Source organism: Neovison vison, chromosome 3 (genome assembly GCF_020171115.1).
Source record: "Neovison vison isolate M4711 chromosome 3, ASM_NN_V1, whole genome shotgun sequence".
In the NCBI taxonomy this organism is placed as follows: Eukaryota; Metazoa; Chordata; class Mammalia; order Carnivora; family Mustelidae; genus Neogale; species Neogale vison.
In genome coordinates, this window is record NC_058093.1 from 166810138 (window position 1) to 166836996 (window position 26859).

Consider the following 26859-nt stretch of genomic DNA (forward strand, 5'->3'; position numbering starts at 1 on the left):
CCACTCTGCTCATATCAAGCTTTCTTAAGAAATACTGATATATTATTCACATTTTAGAGATAATGAAAAGGAGCCTTAGAAATGTTGAGAAACTCACCCAAGTTCATAGTTAGGTCCACCTGAATTCAAATCCATACTCTGTTTATTATACCCTTCTAGCTTCCAGAAAGGGATAGTTTGGGGGGGCAAAGGGACGGGTGTTTCTTGTAATATAAAGGATGCTTGTAAATTACCTCCCTGGTCATGGAAATGCACAACTCCTTTATTCACTTACATGACCATAAGTAGTCCAAGTTACTTACATGGTTATATTTTCCATGGAAACATTGAGTTGGATTTTCAAATACTTAAAAATATATATATATATATACATACATACATACATTTTTTAAAAAGGAAAGACAGAAAGCAAGGTAAATAATATGTCCAAACAAGAGTAGATTTAAAAAACCCAAGTTTTTCTTCTAATATTGGAACAGATGATGAATTCTCTGACTGAGTACCAAATGAAGGGCTGGTTTGTACTCAGCAGCCAGATTGTATAAAAAATAGGAATTTTGACGGGGTGCCTGGGTGTTTCAGTCAGTTGAGAGTCTGACTCCTGATTTCAGCTTGGGTCATGATCTCAGGGTCCTGGGATAGAGAGCCACCCGCCCCCACTCCCAGCCCCTCCACCCCTGCCATTGAGCTCCATGCTTGAGATTTTCTCTCACCTTGAGATTGAGATTTGCTTGAGATTTTGCTTGAGATTTTGCTTGAGATTTTCTCTCACCTTCTCCCTCTGCTCCTCCCCCCAGTCTCCCTATCTCTTGTTCTAAATAGATAAATAAATTCTGAAAAAAAGAGAGAAAATCTTGCTTGAGATTTTCTCTCACCTTCTCCCTCTGCTCCTCCCCCCAGTCTCCCTATCTCTTGTTCTAAATAGATAAATAAATTCTGAAAAAAAAGAGAGAAAATATATAAATTTTGAGACAACTAATTTTGAATCACACTAAATACAGTGAGATGACCACACTAAAAATGGCACATGGAAACAGAGACCTGTAGGGAGAAAAGCAGTTATGAGCCCTATGTTACTTATACTGCAGAGAACAAAATAGCTAAGAGAAATAGTGGAAAAATGCCCAGCCTTATGAAACTTTCTGTTTCTTCCTTCCTTCCTTTCCCTTTTCTTCTCTTCTTCTTCTCCTTTTTTTTTTTTTGTTGTTATTAAACTTTCCTTTTATTCCATATCATTGATTTTTCTAGAGTTAAAAGGGACTCTTTAATGTAAAGAGCCTAGATAAGACTGGGAGTAAGAAAGCCCGTGTCTCATCAGGATTCCCTGCTTGCCAGTGGGTAGCCTTGTGTACCTCTTTAAGCTTCAGTGCTCCTAGAAAATAAGGGGGTTGCACAGATCATCTTTAACTTTAATTTAGAACATTCCATCACTCTATAACCTGGGGTATAACCCAGAGAAGGTCAGCTTTAATACCCTTAAAGCTAACTGGGGAGAAACTTGCAGTGTGAGGACCACTGCCTAAGGAAAAAGGGACAATCCCAGCTTGCCATGAGGGTTGGGAGAGAAGGAGGAAAAATCCAGGAGTAGGGTAAAGACAAGTCTGGTTCCAGTCTGGGAGCCTGGGAGCTGTGTGGTATGGGCGGGGAGGGGAGGTTGCAGGTGGGGGTACAACAGATAGACTACTACTATTGTCATTTGTTTTCAAAATGAGGACACTTTCATACAAATACTCGAATGATGTATTTGTAGGTTTAGCATCTCCTCTTTGAGAAAATGCACCAACACACAAAAAAAATTGTTATGGTTTTACTTTGAAATAAATGTTTAAAAATGAATCATCATGGTATCTATATACTTGTGAAAACCACCTATGTGTGCAGGACACGTCGTTTACTCATGTGTCCACAATGCTTGGTGCACATACTTATTTGCAGACCTCTTTAGCAAATCAGCAGCAGCCCACGGGCCAGAAATCAAAAGGATTAGACTGATTTTTCAGTGTACGAGCCTAGCTTTAATTTTTATTTTTTTCTTGTCTTCTTCCCCTTTCCCTACCACCTGGCTGTTTCCCTGGGTCACTACCAAGCTCCCCTGCAGCCCTGGAGCTCTGCAGGCTGATGGAAAGTTAATCTTCTGACTGACAATGTTGTGATTCGAGGCTAAAAATCCAAGAGTTTGGTCACCATTTGCCCAGAGAAATGAATGGCCCCATTAGATTATTTTAACTATGATGCCAAATTCAACACTGGGTCTAATTTTATTAACATCAAGTAGATGCACAAAGTCTCCAATAACATGATTTTTGACTAGGCTATTCCTTCTTGTGATAAAAGGCTGATTAGCAAGATGTGGCTGACCACGTGGTCAAGTTAATCTCAGGCAAGTTTCCAAAGCAATTCACAACCATTGAAAAATGAGAGGCACACAAGTTGGACCAAATTTAAAAAAGAAAAAAATGCAGCAAGTTCTTATCTGTATGATCAAAACCTATTGGAATCAGAGAATTAGTTAGCTAACAGGCATTCCAAAGCAGATTTTGAAGTCATAATAAGAGTTTAATTTATAAGGGGCATGATGTTTAAAGCTTTTTGCAAATAATACTAACAAGCAATAGAGTTACTCATGCTGAAATCTCCTCTAACTTTAAATTAATCAGAATGGCAATAAACATCAATGGCTACTGCTGGGAGTGGGGAGGATATAAACTAAGGTCTCATGTCCAGGATCAAAGCTTAATTCTGAAGATGGGATCTACAAACGCTACTTGGTAATAAGACAAACAATATCTCCATCTTGCTACTGAATGTTTTACTATTACGCATGGCTCCTGGAAAGTGGAATTTATCAATACCTTATTACAAGAACTTTTAGGCAGATTAGCAATAGTGTGACAATAATATTTAACAAAGAAGAAAAAAAGAAAAAAACAAGCCAAGCCTTTTATCCCTAAATTTAATTAACATGACCTTCTGTATTCTTTTTGAGAAGAAAATCCGGGAAATATTTTTGAGATTCACTTTAAAAATGGCCTACAATATTATGTTTTAATTAAAATTGAATAAGCCTCCCTATGAATATTAAATTTTTAAAAGCCTAGCCAGCAATAGTACATTATTAAAAGCTGCATCACTCATGTCAAAGAAATTAGTTAGCTGACAGTTAGTACTTCAGTTACCCAAAGTAGAATAATGTTCATTAACTGCAACGAATTTCCAAGACCTCCAGAGTGTGGAAACGCTTAAATAAGAACCGGTGTTTTTATTTAACCTGTAAAACCTAAAAAAATAAAAATAAATAAATAAAAAATACAAATAAATAAATTCTGGAAAAAATGTATTATGTAGCCAAAATCAATTACTCCTCACCCCTCCCTCTATTCCACAAATGCTTGTGACCTAAACTTGTAAAGTCTCTCACTTTTTGTGTACCACTCCAAGTTCATGCCTTAAGGAAAGGAACAAATGTTTTCTACTGTGAACTATCAGTCATTTTCTCTTTTAGGTAATCTTATTTTCACAGCGAGTTCTGGCTTTTCGGTTGTTTACCCCTCTCTTTTTCTTTTCTGTTTTTCTTTGTTGATTTTGTTGGAGGTGGTGTAGGGAAGAAGTCAAATTCCCTGAAACTGTGTGTTAAAAATTGTGAACACGAGTATGCTCACGAGTTAGAAATAGAAAACGGGAGACCTCATATAAAATAACACGCACTCAAACTCTCAGAGGAAACAAAAGGAAACAAGAACACAAAACTTGGGCTGTTCCAGCACATTCGCAAAGGTGGGAGAAGTAGGAGCGCCAGAGAGAAACCGCGGCCTCCGCCCTCCCTGGCCCGCAGGTGGCTCAAGGCAAGCACCTCAGACAACAATGGCCAGGATGGGCTCTGCCTGCGTCGCCAGTGTGCTGTGTCTGCCCCTACCAGGAAAAATAATCTATCTCGAAAAAAAAGAGAAAACAGAAATAGCGTGTGTTAGGCTACCTAGGAGACATTCTCCCCTTTCCTAATCTCTGATTCCCCATCGCGGTCCAACCAGGAACCTGCCAACCATCAAGTTCCCGTGCAAGTTATTTTATTTGCCCGCAGCCCCTCCACCTGCCGGGGCGGTGCTCCGCGCACCCCAGACTTCCCTCCGGCGACCCCCCGCGGGCTGCAGCAAAAACGGGGTGCTTGGGGGTGGGCGGGGGCGGGCGGCTGCCGTGGATCTGGCCGGCTACCGCCGCAGCTCGGTGGCCTCCGATTGGTCACGACGCGGGCGGGGAAGCTCGGCGGAGGAGGGAGGCGGGGGTGAGGGCGGCGGCGGCGGCGGCGGCGGGAGGGAGAGGAGAGGAGAGAGGGCCGCGCAGCCTGGCAGCGCGTGCGGCGAGCGCGGGGAGAGTGGCGGCGGCGGCGGCTGCGGCTCGCGTCGGTCGCGCTCGCGGAGGCCGAGCGGGGTGCGCGGGTGGCGGCGGCGGCGGCGACAGGGGGTGGGGCGGCGCGCGCGAGTGAGCGGCGCCGAGCAAGGACCGGCAGGCGGGTGCCGGCGCGCAAGCAGCAGGGGCGGCCGCGGCGGCAGCTGCGCGGGACGGAGCCGCGGCAGTAGCGGCCGCGCCGGCCCCGGCCTCACCCCCGCGCGGCCGAGGCCGGAGAACAGTCTCCAACTCCCCAGGGGGCCGGAAAGGGGAGCCGGAAAGCTGCCCTCAGCCCCCACGCAGCGGAGGCGCCGGCTGGCGGGACTGCTGCCCTTTGTGGGCGCAGCGCGCTCGGCCCGGAGCGCCCTCCCCGTGGCGCTCTCTTCGGCATCTTCGTCTTGCAGAGCGGCCCTGGAGAGAGGACCCAGAGGAAGCAAAGCCAGGAGCCCGAAACCTCGCGTTGCGGAGCTCCTCGGGAGCGCCAGCCGCTCCACTTCCACCTCCGCATCCTACACCGGCCAAGGTCCCCGCCGCCTGCATCCCTCCCGGCTTCCGCTGCGCTTTAGGGCCGGAGCCTAGCCGCCTGCGCTGCCACCGCGGCCGCCTACACACACGCACACACACTCTCTCTTTCTCTCTCTTTCTCCCTCTCTCTCTCACACCCTCACACGCACGCCTGCTTTCTTCCCCGCCCCCTCCCCAGCTCCTTGATCTCTCGGTCTGTTTTATTACTCCTGGTGCGAGTCCCGCGGACTCCGCGGCCCGCTATTTGTCATCAGCTCGCTCTCCATTGGCGGGGAGAGGAGAGCAGCGGTGAAGGGGGTGGGGTGGGGAGGGGAAGGGAAGGGGGTGGAAACTGCCTGGAGCCGTCTCTCCGCGCCGCTGTTGGTGCTGCCGCTGCTGCTACCGCCGCCGCCGCCTCCGGCTCCTCGCTCGGCCCCTCTCCGCCTCCATGTGCCGGATAGTGGGAGCGTCGCGGACCCTGCTGCCGCTTCTGGCGGCCCTGCTTCAGGTACGCGGCCGTCTTCGCGGGCCGGGCCGCGGGCGGGGTGGGGCGGGCGGCGCCGGGTCCCTTTGTTCCCCGCGCCGCTGCGGGGCCAGGCTGCGCACCCGGGAAGGGAGGTGCCGCACCGCGCGGTCGGGAGCTGCGCAGGCACGAGGCTCGGGCCGGGCGCAGGGGCAGGGCTGGCCGGGCCGGCTGGTCTTCCCGCGCCGCTCCGTCCCGAAGGGACCGATCGCCGGCTCCCTCTGTTCTTCCTTCCGGGCCAGGCGAGCTTGTAGGGGGTATCTCCAGGCAGCAGAAGGGTGAGGCAGGATAGCTCCCAGGTTTTGCAGTTTTCTACGCTTCTCGCTCCTCGCTTTGCACTTTGCTCCAATTTTTTTGTTTATTTCCGCAGGGATGGGTCGCGAGTTTGCAGTAGAAATTCTCACTCTGGTGTCTTAGTTACGGGACGTGCCTCCACCCCACCCCACCCTGGCACCCGCGCGCCTCCCGGTGCCCGAGGGCTCCACTGTCCTATTGTCTTTACCCCAACCCAGAGTTGCTTTCTCTTCTTGTTCTCTTGCCCTCACTGTATTCTGTCTCGGTCCCACCTGGAAGAAAACCTCGTCCCCCTGCCCCGAAGAGTGTCTGCGGGCCGGGGCCTCCGCACCCAGCCCCTGCCCCGCACGCCCCTTATCCTGGCGGGTGGGGAGAAGTTCCGTTACTCGGCTATTATTTCTCTCCCTCTGTCCTCTCTCTCTCCCCTGCGTGCGTCCTCAGGGACGCCTTCGCGAGGAGCCTCCGCACTTTTCACGCCTTCGGGAGAGCGCCAGACAGCCTCTTCATGGAATCGGTACTAGGAGGCTTTTCCGCGGCAGGAAGCACCTGCTCCAGGCAGGTCTCAGTCTCCTAGCCACTCCGCGCCACCGGTCCCCAGCCCGGCTGACCGCCCAACTTTCCCGTGGCGTCCGGCCGGAGGACATGCCGAGGGCCCTCCCGGCTGCCCACGGGGTCCCGGGAAGCGACGCCGCGCTCCTCAGCCGCAACCCCCGAGCGGAGCTGGGGCAGAGCGGGGGCGGGGGGGGGGTGTTCTGAATGGGCCCCCGCAGGGGATGGGTTCCAAAGCGGCTGCAGGAGAGGGCGTGTCCGCACTGAATGCAGGTCAGGGTCTCCGGGGGAATCCGCCCAAGGGGCCCCCTGCTCATCCTTGCAGCTGGGGGTGGCCGGCGGGTGGCAGCTCTGAAAAGTGCGGGCGCGGCTCGGAAGTGCCGCTGCGTCGGGGGTGGCCCGGGCTGGGACAGATGGTGCGGATCGCCCCCCTCCGTGGTCTTCACGGGTCAGGGCCTGACGCGCTCCGGCCGCGGCGGGTGGGGTGGGGGACTGCGGGCGCCGGGGGCGGGACGGGGTCGGCGCCCGCGGTCTAGGTCTTTCTCCCGCCGCCCCCTAGAGGGATGTGGGCAAGAGGCCGCTGGAGCCCTGTCCATGGTGCGCCGTGGAGCGGCGCGCCCTGCCCAGCTCCGCGCTCTCTCCCCCCAGGTCGTGCTCTCCCGCTTTCAAGCTCTCGCTCTCTCTCCCTGACTCCGTGGCTGCCCGGGTCCCGTCTTTTCTTCTTTCTTGGGTTTCTCCTTTTGTTCTTTCGTCTCCTGCTGGTCTCTCTCCCCTTCCCCCACTCGCCAGTCCGCCCCCCTCGGCTCTCCTGACTCTGGGGTTTCTGAACTGTTAGACTAGACGTTTTTGGTCTCTGCAGTTTTGAGAAGTGGATGGAATTTCTTCTAACTGGGGGAGGAGACCCGTCAGTCACTTACTAACAAAAGTATCTCCTGTTATAAAACCGCCCTTTATTCTTGGAGTGCGCAGTCCTCATTCTCTCACCTCCTGTCACTTCATTTATTGTTTCTTCTTTTCAAATAGGGTTTACTAAAGGGGTTAGGCTGAAGGGAAAGGAAGGAAAAAAAATGCTACTTCAGTGGTTTGAAGTTAGGGGGAGGGCAAGATAAACTCAAGAATTCTATGGACATCAGATATTTTACTTTTTTTTCAACAAAGAAAATGCCATTGATAAAAAAATCATATTTTAAAATCATTAATTTTGAACATCCTTGAGTGGTTTTACTAATTTACAAACAACTTTTCATAAATTTTCAGAGTGTGAAACCAGCGGTAGATGGTTTTATGTTCACTAACTTTTTGATCTGAAAGTAAGTTTTAATTGAAAGCTGCAGTGAAGTTAGGTCAGGAGGAGACATTTGTTGGTCATTCATATCGTGGGACTAAGTGTGGTATCACTGGAGCAGTCTCATTTTCTCTTAGTCATCTGCCTTAAGTCAGGTATGAACTTTCTAAGTCATTTCCTAAAGCATTAAAAAAAAATGCGCTTATCTTTATCATCCCATCTTCTTTCTCTGTTTCTTGTAGACAGATGTCATGTTGACATTTGTAAACCCTCAGGAAAAGGGAAATTATAACTTTGTCAGCAAGTTATTTAGCGGTTTCCTGATTCCTGGGTGCAAGTTAAGCCATCACACTGAATGATTTGCAAGGTCATTAGGAGTGAAAGAACAGTGGTTTATGCAACATGAGTTTTAGGGTTAAATGCGCCATGTGGATTGTACAACTGAGATTAGAAATGACTTCGTGCTAATGGCCTGCTTTACACACCAGAATAACAAAGATGTATCTGCAAGGTGAAAATGGCCCCTCTGCAGTCATCTGCTATTCAAGGCTTTTTTTTTTTTTTTTTAAGGTCAGACGAAGAAGACAAGAGTTTTAGGAAAGAGGATGAATAGGTTATTAGTATAGATGCAGAGCAGCCTTATTTTTTCAGACCGATTAAAGAAGAACAAATATTCAATAGGACTTTAAGCATTTATGTGTTAACTGAAGTGTTCCTTGTTGTACTTTGAACACTTTTATTTTTACTTTGAGAAATTCTTTATTAGTTTACTTCTGTTAACTTATATTTACACAATCCTAGTGAATTTTGCACATTATGATATTCAGCTTTAAGATTTTCTCTAATTCTACCTCATTTTAACTTATGGCATTAGCATTTTCTTTTGCACTAAAAACAAAAAAGTCAAATTTAACCATTAAATTTCAGGGGTCAAAGGATTTCACAAAGTTAGGACAAACTTTCCTTTTAAATTATACAAGTGACTTTCAAAGACTTCAAGAGATTTATCATCAGGCCAAAATAATAATAATAATAATAATAATAATAATAAAGAGAAGAAAAAAATCAATTTTATTTTTAAACCCTACCCAGTAATTACTAGACTAGAAACCTGCTTTGTTTTTCTAGTTCACACTTTAATTGCATAGTTCCACTGTTCCAATTCAAATATACTTGTATTGGTTATGAAGCATCAAGGACATCACCTTAATGTTTATAGATACTCTGGATTCTTAGTCTTATCACATAGGTCCTGCTTTCAACCCTCGGTGAGGAAGTCTGAAAATAGATGGCATAAACCATACGTGATTTTCATCTGTTAGGTGTAAACACTTTGAAAGGCTTAATATTCAATACATGAAACATATAAGAAGAAGCTTTTTTTTTTTTTTTAGGATGTGGGAAATCTAGTATGCAGTAATCATGTTAGATATAAAGTATATTTATTCTCAATGTTTACTTGATTTTCATGTGTCTTGTAACAACTTATTGTGAGAGTAAGGAGAATCAACATAGTTGGTATTCGCAGTTTATTCTACTTAGTGGCCCTAGTTATTCATAACTTTGCCCTTTTCTTATCTTGTGGTATGTGGTCATTATTCATAGGTGGTGCAATGCAAGCATCCTAGGTGTGATTTGAAAAATAATAATTTGTTCATTCTAAAATATTTTATGGACACATTTAAAAAATATATGTGCATGGAGATATAGATAGATAGATAATTTATATCCATCTCTCTATATAATTTTTTAAGCCCCAATTGCAAGTTCAGAATTTATGTACAGGTTGTACTTTTTGACTTTCAAACGTTCCTGAAGTCTGGTCTGACCTTCTTCTAAAAGTTCAGATTTTAAGAGGAAGTTCTTTTTAGATTGTATTTTTTTTCATAAAGAGACTAAAGTCTTCCTGGAACAGATTATTTTGGTGACAGTGTATTGCACCAAACTGTCCTTAATTTCCCTTTTCATTAAAAATTTTCAATTCTTAAATATGTTGTGCCTCATTAAGCTTTAGGTTATTAATCAGGAAATGTCAAGACTTAAAGCAACAGTTAATCTTTCTTTAAAATGCCTTTAAAAAAATCCCAAGTAACTCAAATCCCCATTCTGTTTTAAAAGGGATATTCTTAAGTTAGAAGAGTGATTTTTAAAGAAAAATCCTAGATGTAATTTAAGAAATGTAGTGTTTGTGTATATACTCTACCGTTTTGCCCAAGTTAACATTATTCAAATTTGTTCTTTTGGCTCAAATACAAAAAGTAATCAAGTTTAAGCACTGCACAGACTGGTGGTGAATTTTATCAACCATTTAAAAAATATGATAGATTTGGAGTTTGGGTTTTGTTGTTTGAGTATTTCATATCTGCCATTAGTATACCCTCTAAAAACCTAAGAATTTTCAAGTTGGGTTAAGAACTGTAAGTTGAAATGTAATTTGTATCAACAGATCATTATGCTTCACATTTCTGTCTTTTCCTACCAAAAAGTTATTTTTGTTTTAATTTTATAGCAAATTATATCAGTTAATTTGAACAGATGCTAGTCTTTGTGTATTTAACTAAATGTAGATCAGTTTTAATTAAACAACCCTATTCATTCCAAGGAAGAGGTATATACAGATGAATGTTTTAGTTAGAGCTGTGTCTTCTGCCTAGATAGAGGGATGTCTTTAAAGTCAAAGAAGGTGAATTCCGGAGCTAAATAGGACCTTTTAAAAGATTTGGATTTAAAGATTATGATTTGTGTTACAACAGAGTTTTTGAAAGGAAAATTTGGGTTATAAATAAATGCTTCTCAGTTCTTATTTTTGGTCATTCTCTTTCATACTCAGTGCACTTCCTTGTCTGAGCCTCCCTTATACTTAGAGAAGTCCACAAGACCTTGGGTTGTGTGTGTGTGTGTGTGTGTGTGTGTGTGTATGTGTATGTACAACATGTATGTTGAGGGTTGTTATCTAACCGATGTTGAAGGTTGTTATCTAACCAATGTTGAAGGTTGCTATCTCCTGCAACATTTATCACAATTTAGCATGAAGTCAATCCATAGTTAACTGACACCCTTGTGTTTGCCATCAAGGTGATTTGGGTACCAAAGGTGCAGTAATTTTGTTCTGTGCAAATGAGCTGATGTTACATAGTGTCAAGGGCAAGAGCTAGTGTCAAGGGCAGGAAGAACCTGGGGTTCTAATCTAGTCCAGATGTAGTTTATGCCCTTAAACTCTCATGACCTCATTTTCCTCAACAGTAAAATACTGGGCCTGGTTGGGTTAGTTGATCTTTAAGGCACTTTCCAGTTCTGGGACTCTTGGGGCTCCTTAAAAAAAGTCCCCCAGATGACTCCTTTTCAAAGACTTTGGAATGACTTTAATTTTTAACCTGAAATGCAAAGATTTCCACATACTCAGAGTGGTAGAATATCACTTTGAAGGTCATCAACAATAGTTTATTATATATGGTAGGTTAGAAGTCATCTGTATTTTTTATATGCTTGACTTTTAAAATAATTTTTTTCATTGGCAGTGCTGCTTTTACCACTAAAAGTAAACTATTTTGGGGGGTTAGACTTAAAGAAAGGGGAATATGATACTACTAAGAATAAAAATTATTCCTTTTATACTTCAGTGTTTCTTTGAAGGGAGACGGCTTCCACAAGAACCTTTGAATTGAGTGATATGGGTCAGCACTAAAAATATAGCCCATTGACCTAGCAAGTTATTTTTCTACAGATATGTGGGTATTCATGATATTCATGTCTAAATCATGATGTATGTATAGTCATGATGTATAAATCCATGATGCATACATCAAATGTTTGCATGCGTGTATAATGATATGTATTAAAATACTTGTAATTACAAAGAATTGGATTGTTGAACTCTGAATGTCATTAGTAGAAATTGATTTAATAAATCATGTGTAATATGCATGCAGATTTGAGAGCCCTTACTGTGTGGAGTAAAGCATTTTAGTTCTAGTTCCAGGTCAAGAAAGTGATTGTTAAACCACCAAATGTTTATGGCACAGTCACGTACCTAGAAATGCATCAGAGATGGACAGCGGATGTGACCAGTGGGACTTCAGGGCTTCCAAATGAGGAGAAATTGGATGAAGACTGTAGTAGAAGCTATAATGATAGAATAGAACATCAAACAATGTACAAATAGGATGAAGATGACTTAAAGTAACAGTAGAACATCCTAACGTTGTGTTGAGAACAACCTATAGCAGGCTGAGCTACAACTAGGCCTAAAGAAGGTTGGGTAGTTAAATAATAGAATCGGTTCCATGTTGCATCATAAAATGACCATACTTTGCTGAGTTATTTGTGCCTGAGGGATTACATTAGTTCGTTAAACAATTGCGATATCTCTTACATTCCTTTGAATATTTCATTTTTCCTTCTATTTCTGGTGGCAAAAGTGTGGTCTAAACACCTTATTACTACTATCTAGAACATAAGGTACAGAAGAATATTTAATATGGGAATCAGATGTTCTGGTCTACTGCCTTGATTAAATAAACCGTTTAACTTGGGTTTTTCCCAAGTAGCATTGGAAAATTAATTGTATAATGCCTTTAAAACAGCTTGAGCTACTTAAAAGGAAGTGCTATTATAAATATAATATGACAATCATATAGAGATGTGCTTGGAGACCTGCTTGATCCATGATCCGTTCTTCGATTTTCTTTGACAAAATATACCTTCATATAACAAAAATAATAAGTGCTGGAGTAATAATATATTATTATTGTAATTTTCATACTGGTTTTTATGTCAACTTAAAAATTTACTTGACCATAGAGTATTTATATATTTTTAGTTTTAATATTGGTTTTTGTGTTAATTTAAAAATAATTGCTTACTTGATCATCATAATTGAAAATATTTGTATCCAGATTCCCTCTCCCCCATTCTGATATATTATTTAATGTGTCAGTGTATTAGTTAAAGGTATTTGTAAAAAAAAAAAAAAGAAAAAGTTAATTGAAGGGATATGTCTTAGAATATTATTCCAGAAATTACTGGAAATGGAAATGTGAAATGGCCATTTTCCCCTCAGTATTAAAATAAATTTTGTGTTTATTCAGCTTTCTTCTGTTACATTAAATATTGAAATTTTTTTAAAAAGTCTGTTTGTTTAATTATTTAGCTAGTCTCTATACCCAACATAAAGCTCAAATGGAGGACCCCAAAGTCAAGCGTCACACACACTACTGACTGAACCAAGCCAGGTGCTCCTAAATATTGAACTTTTCTGTTACTGCTTTCAGTAACGGTTGTAAGCCTGGCCCTTCAGGTTTTTTTCCTCATATGCAGTTTTAGGACATCTCCCAATTTATTTTATTTTTATTAATTCTCAGTAGGTCATTCATGTAACTCAGAAAAGCACATACACCAGAGAAAACTGTTAAAACTTTAATATTTGCTGCCACCTCTCTGAATTCTTTTTTTTTTTAAACTAATGTCTGGTAATACTAAACCTTTACAATAATATATTTTTTAATTTCAGTAAAGGGAATGATTATGTTATCCCAGTTAATTATCCATAACCCTGTGAAATAAAATTCCCATTTTAGAGATGATGAAAGTGGAACTCAGTTTGAGTGGTTTTTCTGAGAATCCAGAGTGAATGGTATCTGTTAGAGTAGATTGAGCCTGACTACAAAGCACATGGTTCTCATCCTCCGTCTGCGGACTGGGACCCTTTCAATAAAATGGTACTCAAGGAATGAATATCGCATTAGAGAGGAATTTCAGTTCCTCTTTGCCGAGTTGATAAGATTTTTTTTTTTTTTTTAAGTAGTGAGCTTCTGAGTTATATTTTCTATTAATTTGACCTTAAATACTTTGAATTATTTTGGCTTCTGAAGCCAAAATGTAAATCTTGGTTAGGATTTTCACTCCTTTTTTAAAATATGTTCTCTTAGAGAAAGGAGAAAATATCGTAGGGAGATGATTCGTAATCCATTTTATAATGTTCTTCAGATTGTCTCGATCAACAAATAACATGCTGATAAGTTCTCAAAAATAATTTTTTTGCGCGAATTCTTAGCACTTTTGATACTTCCTAAGAACCTAGAAGCCCTCAGGCTATGCATGTTTTTATTTTTCTTTTTTTGATACTGTTTTTTCAGCTTCTTTCCTGTGAAAATAAATTCAAGAGACTAAATCACCGAATTTTGAAATAGGTTTAGTGGCGCATTTTCCACGTTTGAATCATCGGAATTACTTTTTCTCCTAAAATGAAATTATATGTCTGCATCTCAAAAGGAACTAGTAAAGCAGATTCACACGAATGCTTTGTGGAGGGACAGTGTTTTCTGGCAAATCCTTGTTTTGCCAAGGAGAAAGCCTAGAACTGTTTTGCTTGTAATTTGACCTGTTGTAACTGGGCGGATTCACTTGGCTTGACCATAATCTCCAATAAAATGTTTCTTGGTTCATTGGGAAGCTGTTAAGTGAACTCTGAAATAAATGACTAAAAAGTCATTAATTTTACTAAGTTTAAAGGGGATATAATCCACTCCCTCTGCTTAACATAAATCTGTCATAAACTAGAGACTGTGAGGACTTTACTTTTTTTTTCTTTTGTTGTCTTAATTGGTTAACACAATAGTTCAAAGTCTGAAGTTCATTCTTTATGGCTTTCTGGTCCAGTAAATAAAGAAAAAAATGTGTTTTGTGTGGCCAAAATATTAACCTTTTGCACCTCCTTTGGCTCCCCTCCCGCCCCCAATTGGAGTCCATTTGGTGGTGACATGCTCAAAGTTAGTTTCTAATGTTTGGCTTCCCCAAATTGGACTTTAGGGAATTCAAAATGCAGAGTTGACACACACCCCAACATACACACTCACACTTTATGGAACTATCAAATGCATACAGGAAAGTGCACATGTAAGTGGAGAGCCTGTTGAATGTTCATAAATTGAACATACTGTTGAGTCAGCTCCCAGTCAAGACACAGCTTCAACAGCCCCTTGTGGGTTACCCTCCTCCAATTTTAACTGTCCTCACATGCTGAGTATTTACCTTACTTCTAGGAACATCTATTACTTTTGCTTATATTATGGAGTCTTTGTACTTTATGAAACCCTGTAGTATATTCCCTTTTGTGTCTGGCATCTTCCACTCAATTCTAGAAATGTCCATATGTTTGTGTCAAATGTGTTTTAATAGTCCGAAATTAGGAAAGCTTCATGGATGTCATAGAAATATCCAGGAATTTAAGGAAGTTCTTTTTTAAAAAAGAAAAAGAATGGAGTGATTCATTGCAGCTAAAATTTGCTTGCCTATCTGTCGTTGGTTGAGCCATGAAACACCTTCTGTGGGTTTTCCTACTCAGATTTTTTCTTCTGTATAATTTCTTTTCTTTCTTTTAATTTGGCAGTATTGTTTAGCCACAAGCCAGAAACACTTAGACTGTAGTTTATAGCCTCTTTCAGAAGGAGGATAGAAGCAAAGAACTAAATGTCTTTTTGATCTGAGTTCTTCAAGCAGCGGGTTTGGGTGTTAACAGATTCTAATCTTTTCCGTGATGCTTCTTAATACCTTCTCTGAGCTTACTGGTGACCCACTTCTCCAAGAGGTCTTACCCAGATTTAATTTTAATTTAAAAAAAGGTTAAATGGAGGGCTAAAATGCCATAAACTGCTAGTTTTCCAGCTGTTCAGTGCATCTCTGGGAATAGTTGACCCTCTTTCGTGTTTGTGTAGGTTTTTTAAAGATCTGAAAGGTTGCCGTGAAGGATGCAGAGTGCCATATTTGTCCCAAGATCTTTCTTTCTAGAAGCCTTTTCTCGCCGTTTATAATGGTTGTGTAGTAGAACCAGATTCGTGGTGGAGGATTCCATGCATGGTGATGAGGAGGACTGAGGACTCAGATTCCAGCCCACCAAGGATTTGTGTGCTTCAAGGCAGCTCTAATTTTTTTTTTTTTAATGTTCTTACACGTGTGGACTTCATTTTTCAGTATTTAAGGGGTTGTACTTTTTGCCAGGCCTTAGCTTATTGATAGGTAATACGTATTTCACTTGTGTTTCGCCCCAACCCATACTTTTTCTCCCATAAAAGTTACTGTTTATGTTCGGTGTTTGTGTTTTTGGCATTCAATTTTTATTTACAGTTCTGTCTTTTCTTTTTTTTTTTTTTAAAGATTTTATTTATTTATTTGAGAGAGAGAGACAGTGAGAGAGAGCACGAGCGAGGAGAAGGTCAGAGAGCGAAGCAGACTCCCCATGGAGCTGGGAGCCTGATGCGGGACTCGATCCCGGGACTCCAGGATCACGCCCTGAGCCGAAGGCAGTCGTCCAACCAACTGAGCCACCCAGGCGTCCCAGTTCTGTCTTTTCTGTTTGGCAAATACTAAGAACGTTTGGGAGAACATCATAATCATTGATTTAATTTACAAATCGATTTATAGTTAACTTCTTTGTAAACGAAACTGAGTTAGCCGTGATTTGGTTTATGGTCTTCCCTTTATTTGAAGCCATCTCTGTGGAGCTGTGTTTAATGAAAGGGGGATCCTGGTATATTTAAATGGAGATAACAGTGGACTATCTGCAAATGGCTCATAACATTTTATGACCTAAAATAAAGATATTTTGGAAAACAGTGAGGTTACTTTTTTAGTATTTGCATTTGTATTGGATAGTGCCGTGATTCTTATTCCTTATTTTCCTAAGTCTTAGTTCTTCATAATCTAAATGTATACATAACTTAAATGTATATACACGTACATATATACATACATACTCTCATACGTGAGGCGCGTTTCTGGAGCACTGCTCTGGTGGTTGTGCCGATATGTAAATTGAGACCGTGCACCTCCAAACACAGTCTTCTCAAACCTCACGCTATATCAAATTGTATTTATCTGTTTATATCTTCACATTTAGATATTTACTTAGCTGAATTTTCTTTTTTTGTTTTTTTTACTTACCTGAAATTTCTTTTCAAGTATTGTGTGGTATGAAGGTAGAGAGTCTTGCTTAGTTTCTCCCATTAATATGTAATACACAAAATACACAGACTAACACATGAATGGCTGTCGTTTGTCACATAAAGCTGCTTGTTTTCTGATCTGAAATGGTGCCTTTATTACATTTAACATTTCCTTAGATTTTGGGTTCTTGTCCTTTTTTTCTTTCCAGTTGTACTGATTTGGTTGCCTCGAGAGTCAGTGAGGCACAGTGGGTAAGACTGGTTTCTGGAGTTGGTTGACCTGTGTTTGTGCCCTAGTTCTGACACTTGGGTATTGAGTGCCCTTGGACGACTGACATTTTTATGATGGTCTATCCTAAGGCTCTTATGAAAAGTAAATGGGTTAATATATATACATCACTTAGAAAAGTGCTTTCATATGGTAAACAAGGTATAAGCTCTTTAACTGATGATTTGGGGCCATAGCCATTATCACTGTTTTACACAAACACAATCAAGGGATAATTTAATGATTTGAATATATTTGAGCTCTTTTATGTCCAAAGCTTTGCTCTACGTTGGGTGTGATAGCCAGCTAACTTGTAACTCTGAAGTTACCACCAGACTGTCCTTTCCTCCCCACTGGGAAACCACAATTGAAGGACACATATTTTAACATTCCTCTTTAAATTCTAACAGATGTTGTCTAGGCTGATAGGATTAGGGAAAGAGGTGAATATATATGGAGTGTTATTCTGCCAGCCATTTGATTTGGGAATTACAGGTAATCGAACAGAAGCTGTTCTCCTGTCTTCCAGGTCTGTCTCTTTGCTTCTGTGATTTAATTCTTTAATGTTCTGATATTGATGCAAGCGTGTGTATGTGCATGTGTTGAGACTAGCCTGGAGCCCGAGTAACTTACTCATCTCTGAATCCTTTTAACATGATGATGAGGACCTCATAGAGAGGAGGGGGTTGAAGGCAATGTTGGTTGATGCCAACACAGAATCTGCAAAAACTGAGTGAAGATTCATTGTTCTTGTAGATGCTGATGATTTATTAGCGATTAGATGCAGGAAATGTTACTTTTAACTCAATTTCATCCTGTCCTAATAATAGCACATCATTTTTGAGTAATTACTATGCACCAGGCACTGCTCTAAGTACTTTAAGCGTATTAACTCATTTAATTCACAGAAGATTATGCTCATTTTACATACAAGGACACCAAAGCACAGATAGTTTAGAATAAGGTACCCAAAGTAATTTTGTGAATAAAGGAACTAGGATTCAAATACCAGCAGCCTGATGTCAGAGCCTGTGTTCTGGTTTGGTACTTATTTGAATGCAGGTAAATAAATAAATAAATAAATAAAGGCAGGGTTGACATCCAGTTCTATTTTGTATATATATGAAGTTCAACCTTTTAAAAAAAGTCTTTTTTTTTTTTATTGTAAAATGTGATCCTTGTGGAGGACTATATAAAGCATATATGCACAGGCTAAAAAATAATTATAGTATACAAATATGTCAGTGAAACTACCAGACAGATTAAGAAATGGAATATTGCCAGGACCTTGGAAGTCTCCAGAATACTGTTTCAATTCCTCATTTCACCCCCAGAGGTAACTACGGTCTTCATTTTTCTAATTAATTATTCATTGCTTTTCTTTGTGGTGTTACCGTCTATGTATATATTCCATATATGTGCGGGAGAAGAGATGTATTTAAGAAAATGCGTGTGTATTATGCATTTATAAATACACCATATATATGTGTGTATTTATGTGCATATATATATATACACACACATAATGTACTTTTTGTGATTTGCTGCTTCTCTGCTTGTTTTGTCTGTAAGATTCATTCAGTTGAGTTGTGTAACTCTAATTTGTTCATTTTCACTGCTCTAGGGCATTGCATGCTATGAATATGGTAGAACTCACTTGTTCAATTTATCATTGATGGGTTTGTGTGTGTGATTTCAGAATTTGGCTACTGTGAACATTGCTGTACTTGCCACCTGGGCATTAAGTGTCTGAGATAGCCCAGGACTGCATTTCTCAAACTTGAGGTTGTGTAAGAATCCCCAGAAAGCCCATTAAACAGAGATTCCTGGCCCCGCCCTCTGAGCTTCTGATTCAGTAAATCTGTGGTGGAGCGGGAGAATTTGCCTGTCTAGCAAGCTCCCAGGTGATAGAATGCTGGGCTGCTCTAAGGTATGCACCAGGGAGTTAGAATTGCTGGGCTGTGAACAAGCATGTTTTCCAAATCGGCCCACCAGCACCATGTGTGTATTTCTGTTTTTCCATAATTTTACCGTATGTGTTATAGCCAAACTTTAAAATTTTTAACCATCTAGTGGACTGCATAATGAGTTGAAGATTGTTTTGATGTGTGCTGTGGCCTTTCTCTCTTCCTTGAGCTGTTTGAATGAACACTAGCCAATCTGATGAAATTTATAATTTGTCTATAGCTTGGCCTGAGTGTTTACTGCCTATTCTTTTTGCTTAACATTTTCACCTGTGGCTTGGGTGGGATGCTGCCAAGGATTGAGCCTTCTTGAAAGCTGACTCATGTGATTAAATCTAATATTTGCTGAGTGCTTACTATGTGCCAGGCCAAGCCCTTTACCTGCATTGTCTCATGTAATCTCACATCAGCCCCCTGAGATAAGGTGGGCATTTTCATCACTATCCTTTTTACAAATGTCTGTATGAAGCCTCGCTTAATCCTTTCACTGAAAGACATGCCTCTAGGATGTGGCCGATGGGGACCTGAACAGGGTTTTGCCTTGCTGGTAACAACCAGTTCCTTGGAAGTCTGCAAGCGTATATGCAGTGGGAAGAAAATAAGCTTGTCTGTTCTAGATTTTGGAAAGATTGCAGCCTGGAGGAGGATTTGGACTTTAGAATCCAGACTTTAAGGGTCTCGGTTTCAGAGAGTAACTTTTGGCCTTAAGAATGGGAAAATTTAATAGACTGAGTTGGCATTTGGATAGGATATCATGGAAGTAGGTAGTTTCTGTCACTGGCCACATGGCCCCTTGGTGGTGATTTTAAGAGATGCAAGTAACTCACGAGTGGTTGACAGTTCTCTGAATTGCCCTGTTTTTTTCTGACTTCAGGCTGGCTGGGCCCAGCACTGTAGTCACCGAGCAATCCAGAGGTACATACGATTTTCTTTTCCTAGCACCTGGGGTCCCCCAAGCACTTAAAGAGACTTGGATGTTTGCTCTCCGACCCTCAGTGTTCAGCATCCTGGTGAGCTTGTGGCTCTGCTGGGGTAAAAGGATGTCATATAGTCTGGCCTTTTTGATCTTTGAGTCTTGGCCTTTGGATATTCAGTAATATTGAGACTTTGTTTGTAATTCTGGTGTCTTTGAAGAGACCTAGTAAACAGTGCTTCTTATCCATCTAAGTTCTGGACAAGTAAGACAAAAGCATCAGCAGATAGCCAAAGGACAACCTTTACTACTGACAAAGGTGAGGGTGGAGAATGTGGATTAAGTATGTAGGATCTCGGAATCCATTCCACCCCCACCTCCTACCTTCAGCGGCGCCACGTGAGCGCCAGCCTCCTGCCTGGGGACCCTGCTCTCGTAGGTTCCCGGCAGCATCGTGATACCTGCACTGAGGTGATGGAGGTACTGAACTCTGCACGCCCATTTGTTTCCCACCAACCTGCCAGAGAGGTTGACAGAGGTCAGGAGTATTATCGCTAGTGTAGCTCCCTCTACCTGAAAGTAGGGAGTAAGGGCTCCCGAAAACCTTCCCCAGATTTTGGATTAGCCATTGAGTTTATGTTCTTAACCATCAAACGTGCTTATGCAGAAGGGTGGCGACTGCCCACTGATCGGGGGAAGATGGGCCTCTGTCAGGAAAGCCTGGCTTCCAACTTCGTGAAGCCTCAGGAGATCAATAGGTTTACTCTGTAAAGAGTCCTCAGAGCTAATGAGGCATGCGAGATGATCCCAGCAGTAGTGGTGCAGCCTACAAAGTTAGAAGGCAAACCCACTGCCACCCTAGAAGATTTATTCCAGGCGAAGTTCAGACCCCATGGCCTGTCTCTAAGTGTCTCAAAGACCATGACGGGGAGCCCAGGATATCTGAGGAAAAGACTCACCGTGGGCGGAGAAAACCTTCATCGGTTTAGCTTCCCCAGTTGCTAATCAGGCTAAGCCTCTTGTCTATAATCCATGACCTTTGAACTAAGCCCAGAGTTCAAAGGGGAAATGAAGATTTAAAGATACTGAATCTGATGGATGGAAGTCAAAGAGGACAGGGATTGCCACCATGGGCTATTCTGGAACCTCGCACAGAGGGGTAGTATCTCAAGTGCCAGCTTTCTCCGGGAAAATCCAGAATGCGCGGGTGAACCCCCTACGCGGAGGGAAGGACTCCCCCTGATGAGTTTCAAATGGTTTGCAACCAGCACACTGAAATATCCTACTTTGCCTTTCCCTGTGAGCCCCTAGAGACTGCCAGGCTGGGGCTGTCCCTAGCGTGGGCTCTGTTGGGTGGATAGTTGTGGGACACACTGTCCTGAGAACAAGTGTTTTCAGTCTCTTGCCACCTGTTGTGGGGTTGCTTTAGCCAGGAAGTCTCTCTGCAAGGCAAGATTTCTCCTTCATCTGTAAAGACCCGTCCAGACCGCTTGGTGGGGGCTGATCCTGGAGCCCGTGGGCAAATTAAGGAGGTGCCTTATTTTGCCTCCGAATGCAGAGGAGAATTAGAGACAGCCAATCCAGTCCTGCCCTGTAGACTTGTCAGTGATTTCAGGAGAGAACCTTGACAGGGCTCTGGAATTCACTGTCTTTTAAAAAATGGCAGATATTATTCTGCTCGATAGTCTTTAGGCAGTGGATGTTGAAATAATCTCCTTTTTCTGTGCCTCGGTTATCTCTGTGTATTCAGCCCAGGGCCCATGGGCACCTGCAAAAGTTTAGAGCTGCCTCAGGCCTTTGCCAAGGGACCAAGCGACAGTGGCCCTCACTCAAAAGTGTTTGTCATTTGGGTTAAGGTCTCCCCACATGTCCTGCCTCTTTTCTGAGATCCTTGGCCGATAGCCTTCCCTGAGGCCCCCTGCCTGCTCTAGGCCCCAGCTCTGTAAACAGCCACTTGCCTGGAGAATAACCACCATAAGTTGTGGTCACACATCAAGATCAAAATACCCTGTGGTTTAGGAATTAAAGCCTCTTGATGTTAAAAGCTACCTGCCCAACTATAAAAACCAGCCACACTGCACAATCAAAGTTGCAAACCACCAAGCTGAAAAACATGCAGGGCCATAGTCAAACACCCTTTCACTCCTACCCAGGGACTGGGTACCTCCATGAGTATTTTCTTCCCCAGAATTGGGTTCCTTTTTTATTATTTGCCAAGATCTCCAGATACTACACCAAACGCAAGTCTCCGAAGGGGCCCAATAAGCAGGACCTCTCCTCCCAAACCAAGTTCTGAACCAAGTGAAATAGAAGCCAGCAGAGCCAACAGTTGGGAAAGGAGGGTATCCTGCGGTTCTGATAAAGGCTGGGTTTGAGGGCGTGGCTTTTGTCTGTTGCTAATAGGGAGCCCCAGAATCCCACAAACGTTTGCACTCAGTTGCAGGCAGTTCTGGACACCCTCCCCCCAACCCCCAAATGCTGCAGGGGATCTGTGAACTCCCAGCATGGAAAATGAGATCATCACACTTGTTTTCTGCAGGCCTGTGGCTCCCCAGTGGGAGGAGTAGGGGACAGGCCTGGGCACCAGCTGCCCACATTGTTCTTTTGAATTCAGCCTTCAGATTAAGTTCAGTCCATCCTTCTCTCTAGGGCAGTTGTTCACAAACTTCTTGGTATTAGAATCCTTTTACGCTCTTAAAAATTACTGAGTGCCCCAGTGAGCTTTTGTAATGTGGGTAATCTCTATTGGTATTTAACGTTTTAGAAATTAAACTGAGAAAAATATATATTTAATTCACTTAAAAATACTAAACGCATTATATATGTAACATAAATACCAATTATTATGAAAAATAGCTGTATTTTCCAAAACAGAAGAGAGAAGTTAGTGGGAAGAGTAGCCTCTGCTTATACGTTTTTGTACATCTCCTTAGTGTCTGGCTTGTCTGCTTCTGAATTTGCTCTGTCTCGGTATCATACATCACCTGACCTCAGGAATACTCCACTTTACACTTGTGAGAGATTGAGCGTGAGAAGACAAATAATGTTGTTATATTAGAAGAAGAGTTTTTGCCTTTTGACAACTCCTGGAAGGATGTTGGGGGACCCCCTAGTGTTCCCCAGCCCACACTTTGAGAACTGCCATTCAGGGTAGGACTGACGGTGGAGTGGAAAGAGGTGAGAATGTTAAGAGGTAGCAGCATTCCTTCCACATGGAAAGAAATTTCCGGAAGGGGAGGAAGCATTCCCCCCTCCACAGGTTACACAGTGGAACTGTCCAAAGGCCAGTCTTAAATCACGCACCATGGCCATGGGTGGAAAAAATGCCAGTCTTCAGCCCCCGAGTTGAGACCGGAACTGATGACATTAGCTCTGTAACCTCTCAGTTAGCATGCAGGGCTCGTGGGTTTGCTTCTTTATTGCTTAACCTATTAGAACACTACTGGGCAGGGTGCTGCTTGGGGAATGAGTTCAGGAATGACTTTGAACTCTGATGTTATTGACAGTGCCCTCGTCTCACTGCAGCACATTTCTGGAAGCTGTGCTGTGAATGTTATTTTCTCACAAGAATAATGGTATAATTGGGTTGGGTTTATCTTATCAAGGACTTAGAATTAGATAAATCACTATGGCCAACTATTCAAATTTAATCAGAGTTATGGGGACTGTAAATATCTGTAACCATTTTTAAGAAGTGAAACCATTAAAAAAAAAAAAAAAGGTGAAACCATGTTCCAGGTTTTATGAAACGGGCCTAATTGTAGATGAATACAAGGGAGACTGGAGTAAGGGAAGTGCATGGAGACTCTATTATGGACGATAATCATTTCCTCATCAGTATCACCTACTGAAAATTCATATACTCGCTATAATATGTATTTGCTGATAATTTTCCACATGTACGTTTAGAAGTACGTACCCTCGGGGAGGGTACCTTGAGGGAGGTGGAGGGGTTTTGGTTTGGGTGGCTTAAAAAAAACAAGATGTTTATACACGTTTGCGTTGATGTCTCTTTCTCTCTTATTTTTCCCTAGTTTCCAGAAACATTGGAATTATTTTAAAAGGATTTACCGTTATCTTTTCACAATCATATGTGAGAATCGTTTCAGCAAAAAGTTTACAATGGAATTAAGTAGATTTGTCATTTGGTCTTAATTCATACGGGACAAATTCCAGCCCTTAGCCAGTTAGGTAATATGTGTCATCGTGTGTGGTTACTTCCTGATGTTTTTGTCCCCAATTCGCAGTGGGGGAGGCTGGTCCCCAAAGCCATTTAGTGCTGCTTTGAATGCCATCCCTAAATTGACTAGCTAAATAACCTAGGGCAAATTCCTTTTAGTTTGCTTCCTTGCCTGCAAAATGGCCCTATTACTGTACCTACCTCATAGGGCTGTTGTGAGGATTATTGGGAAATAAGGCGTGGAAAGCATTGGAGTGTGGATCCTGGAACGTGGTAAGCACTCCATAAATACTAGTAATCAGTCATACTCAGTGTATTTAGTCAGATGAATTCCCCAGTTGGTTATAAACACCATCTAAGGCTAAGTAATATACTATTTGATGACATGTTGAACATTGTGTGTAAGCCTCTTGTGATTGCTGGTGAGTGTAATGGGTTCACGGGGCAAAATCAGTGTAAGCCGGGACTAGTCGTCTCTACGGAATTGCACTGGGCACTTGTGGAACTTCTCCCGGCAGTTTAATTGCAGAACGGCCTGAGCCACAACCTCTTGATAACACTACTCTTTTTTCCCAAACCCAGTCCACGAGTCTCTGTGGAGTTGCGACCCATCACATTAAATCCACGGCACTCCTTGGTCAACTCTTGGCTGTGTTTCGGGATTGCACTCCACAAAGCCTCGATGCCTCGGAAGCCTCTTCTCACGTGGCCGACGAGATGGGGGGTGACACAGGTCTCCCCGGACTTGACTTGTTCCATGTTTGTGCTTTCATAGGTTCAGCTCCTGAGAAGTTGACTCTCTAAACTACGTTTTGTACATGGAACACAGATTTCTGCCCTTCAGGCCGTTGTGCGCTGGTGGTGTCCTCCGGCTTTGAGTTAAGTCTCAGCAGAGTGGTCAGGCTTCCTGGCCAGCATTGATGCTGGTATTTGATTATTTGCCATTAAAAGAAATGAAAATTAGAATAATAAAAATACTGATGCTAGAGATATTCAAGGATGCATCCTAATAATAGAGGTGAAGGCGGAAATTACTAGGTGGGTCGTAGGGCGCCGTGGGTGGCCTTGGTCGGGGATTCCTCGCGTCTAAGCTGGTTTGGATTCTATCATAAAGTCAAGAAAGAATTAACCAGTTCAAAATGCTGGGCTCTCCCTCCAGAGTAGTACCTGGCAAAACAAAAATATCAAAGGGCAGGGTTAAACTTCTGCACATTTCAAGCATGTTTCCAGGGATATGAAATTCAAAGTGTCATCAATGGCATGGCTGACACAGAGAAAAATCTTTAAAGAGTGGCAGCAGCTCTTGAATAATCTTCTTAACGTAGCCTCCAACCTCATGGATGGAATCCTGTGAAATGTAGAGAATCTGGCAAATGTAGTTGTCTGGTGATGAATTGGATTTAAAAATGAAAAATTAGTCATGCAGACTTGGTCCAGAACAGTCCATTATTTTAGTACCGTGTACCCCACTAACCACTTAAAAAATGTCTTCACTAGTTGTTTATTTTTGCATATAACATTTGGAGACCCTAACCACGTAATAAAAGTATTACCATAGTTGTCCCCCTTCCTTTCCCAACACTGCTCACCCCCACCTCACAAATACACGTTAGGGAAAGGATTCCTCTTGTTTTCTCCCTTCCTTCCTTCCTTTCTTCCTCTCTGTCTCTCTCTTTCATCCTCTCTCTCTTCTTCCCTCCTTCCCTTCCTTCCTTTTTCCTTCTTTCTTTCTTTCTAGATGTTACTGATTTATTTGCTAGAGAGAATGAGCACACTCAGGGAAAGTAGCAGGCAGAGGGAGAAGCAGGCTTCCCACTGAGCAGGGAGCCCCACATGGGGCTCTCGATCTGATATGGGGCTGGATCCCAGGATGCTGGGATAAACCAACCAAGCCACCCACGTGTCCCTCCACCTGTTTTCTTTTGCACGCTAATGCATTTTTGTCACTAGGTTGTTGTTGTTTTCTTCCCCCTCCCTCCCCCTCCCCCCCCCCTCAGAATTCTTACTTTATAAGATGCTTTAAAAATATTTCTCAGGTACTCATGTAGCAAAGCAATAAAAGTCTCCACAACAGAAAAAATAAACAACAGTATCATAATCATCGCTACCCCTGGACTTGTGGTGAATCAGGTGTTCTCTTTAAGGTCTTTATCTGTTTCACAGCCATCCCGTGAGGCTGACACTCGATCAGTGAGCGTAGTAGTGCATGGTTGTATAGAAGAGGAACCCGAGGTGCAGGTGAACTTCTGCAGCTTCTGAAGCTCACACAGGGCACACAGTGAGTGGAGATAGGGTTTAAACCTCAGTAGGTTTGCTCCAGAGCCTTGAGTCTTAACCACCGTGCACATTACTGCCTTTATTTCCATACAGAGTAAGAGACACACATAAAGAAAAAGGAAGTTTCCAGCTTTGTCGACTGCATTAGATAATCTACTTCACAGAACTTAAATGATTACTAGATTCTGACCATAGAGTATCTGGAAGGAAAGAAAAAATGAAGAGATTGATGCTTTGGGGGAAAACGTCCAATTGATTAAATTCGATAAGCAAGAGAGCCTAGGTTTTAGTTAGGCAGTCTTCAGAGGCAGAAAGAAAAGATAAAGATTCCATTAGCGTTGGGCTGCTTTTGGATGTGCAATTTTTAGCCAATAATCATAGATAATCTCGATCAGGAAGAAGATGGAGAGGCCAGGGGCCTGAACGTCCACTGTGGCTTCAGTAGAATATTTTAAAGCTTGGATTTAGGAGTGATTTGAAGGAAATTGGAAAGCGGAGCCAGTGACTGAGGAGGACTATAAAAAAGAATCACGATAATGGGGACCTGAAAGAGTAGTGGACTCGGCGCTTCTAAGCTCACAGTATTGAGACTACAGAGGAAATTCTAATGGGAACAAAAGTGACGTCATTGGGAGTTCAGGACTGGAACAGATAGACTAATCCTAACAGGCAAGCAGTCCTCCTCAACTCCTATTACACTCTTGTCCTTTCTAGACAAGGAGGTCGATCTTCAGCCTGGGAAGAGTAGAGCAAATACTTGTAAGAGGAAATTGAATCTCA

At 42.5% G+C, this 26859-nt stretch overlaps 1 protein-coding gene across 1 annotated transcript in view; it reads left to right on the forward strand.

Moving 5' to 3' along the window:
- The first annotated feature begins 5317 nt into the window (after positions 1-5317).
- The window catches only part of CDH2 (cadherin 2), a 212181-nt gene continuing 190639 nt past the window's right edge, over positions 5318-26859 (forward strand). Inside the window, exon 1 of the mRNA XM_044243233.1 lies at positions 5318-5395. Within this exon, the coding sequence (XP_044099168.1) occupies positions 5336-5395 (60 nt within the window). The 5' untranslated portion in view covers positions 5318-5335. The remainder of the gene's footprint in view (positions 5396-26859) is intronic.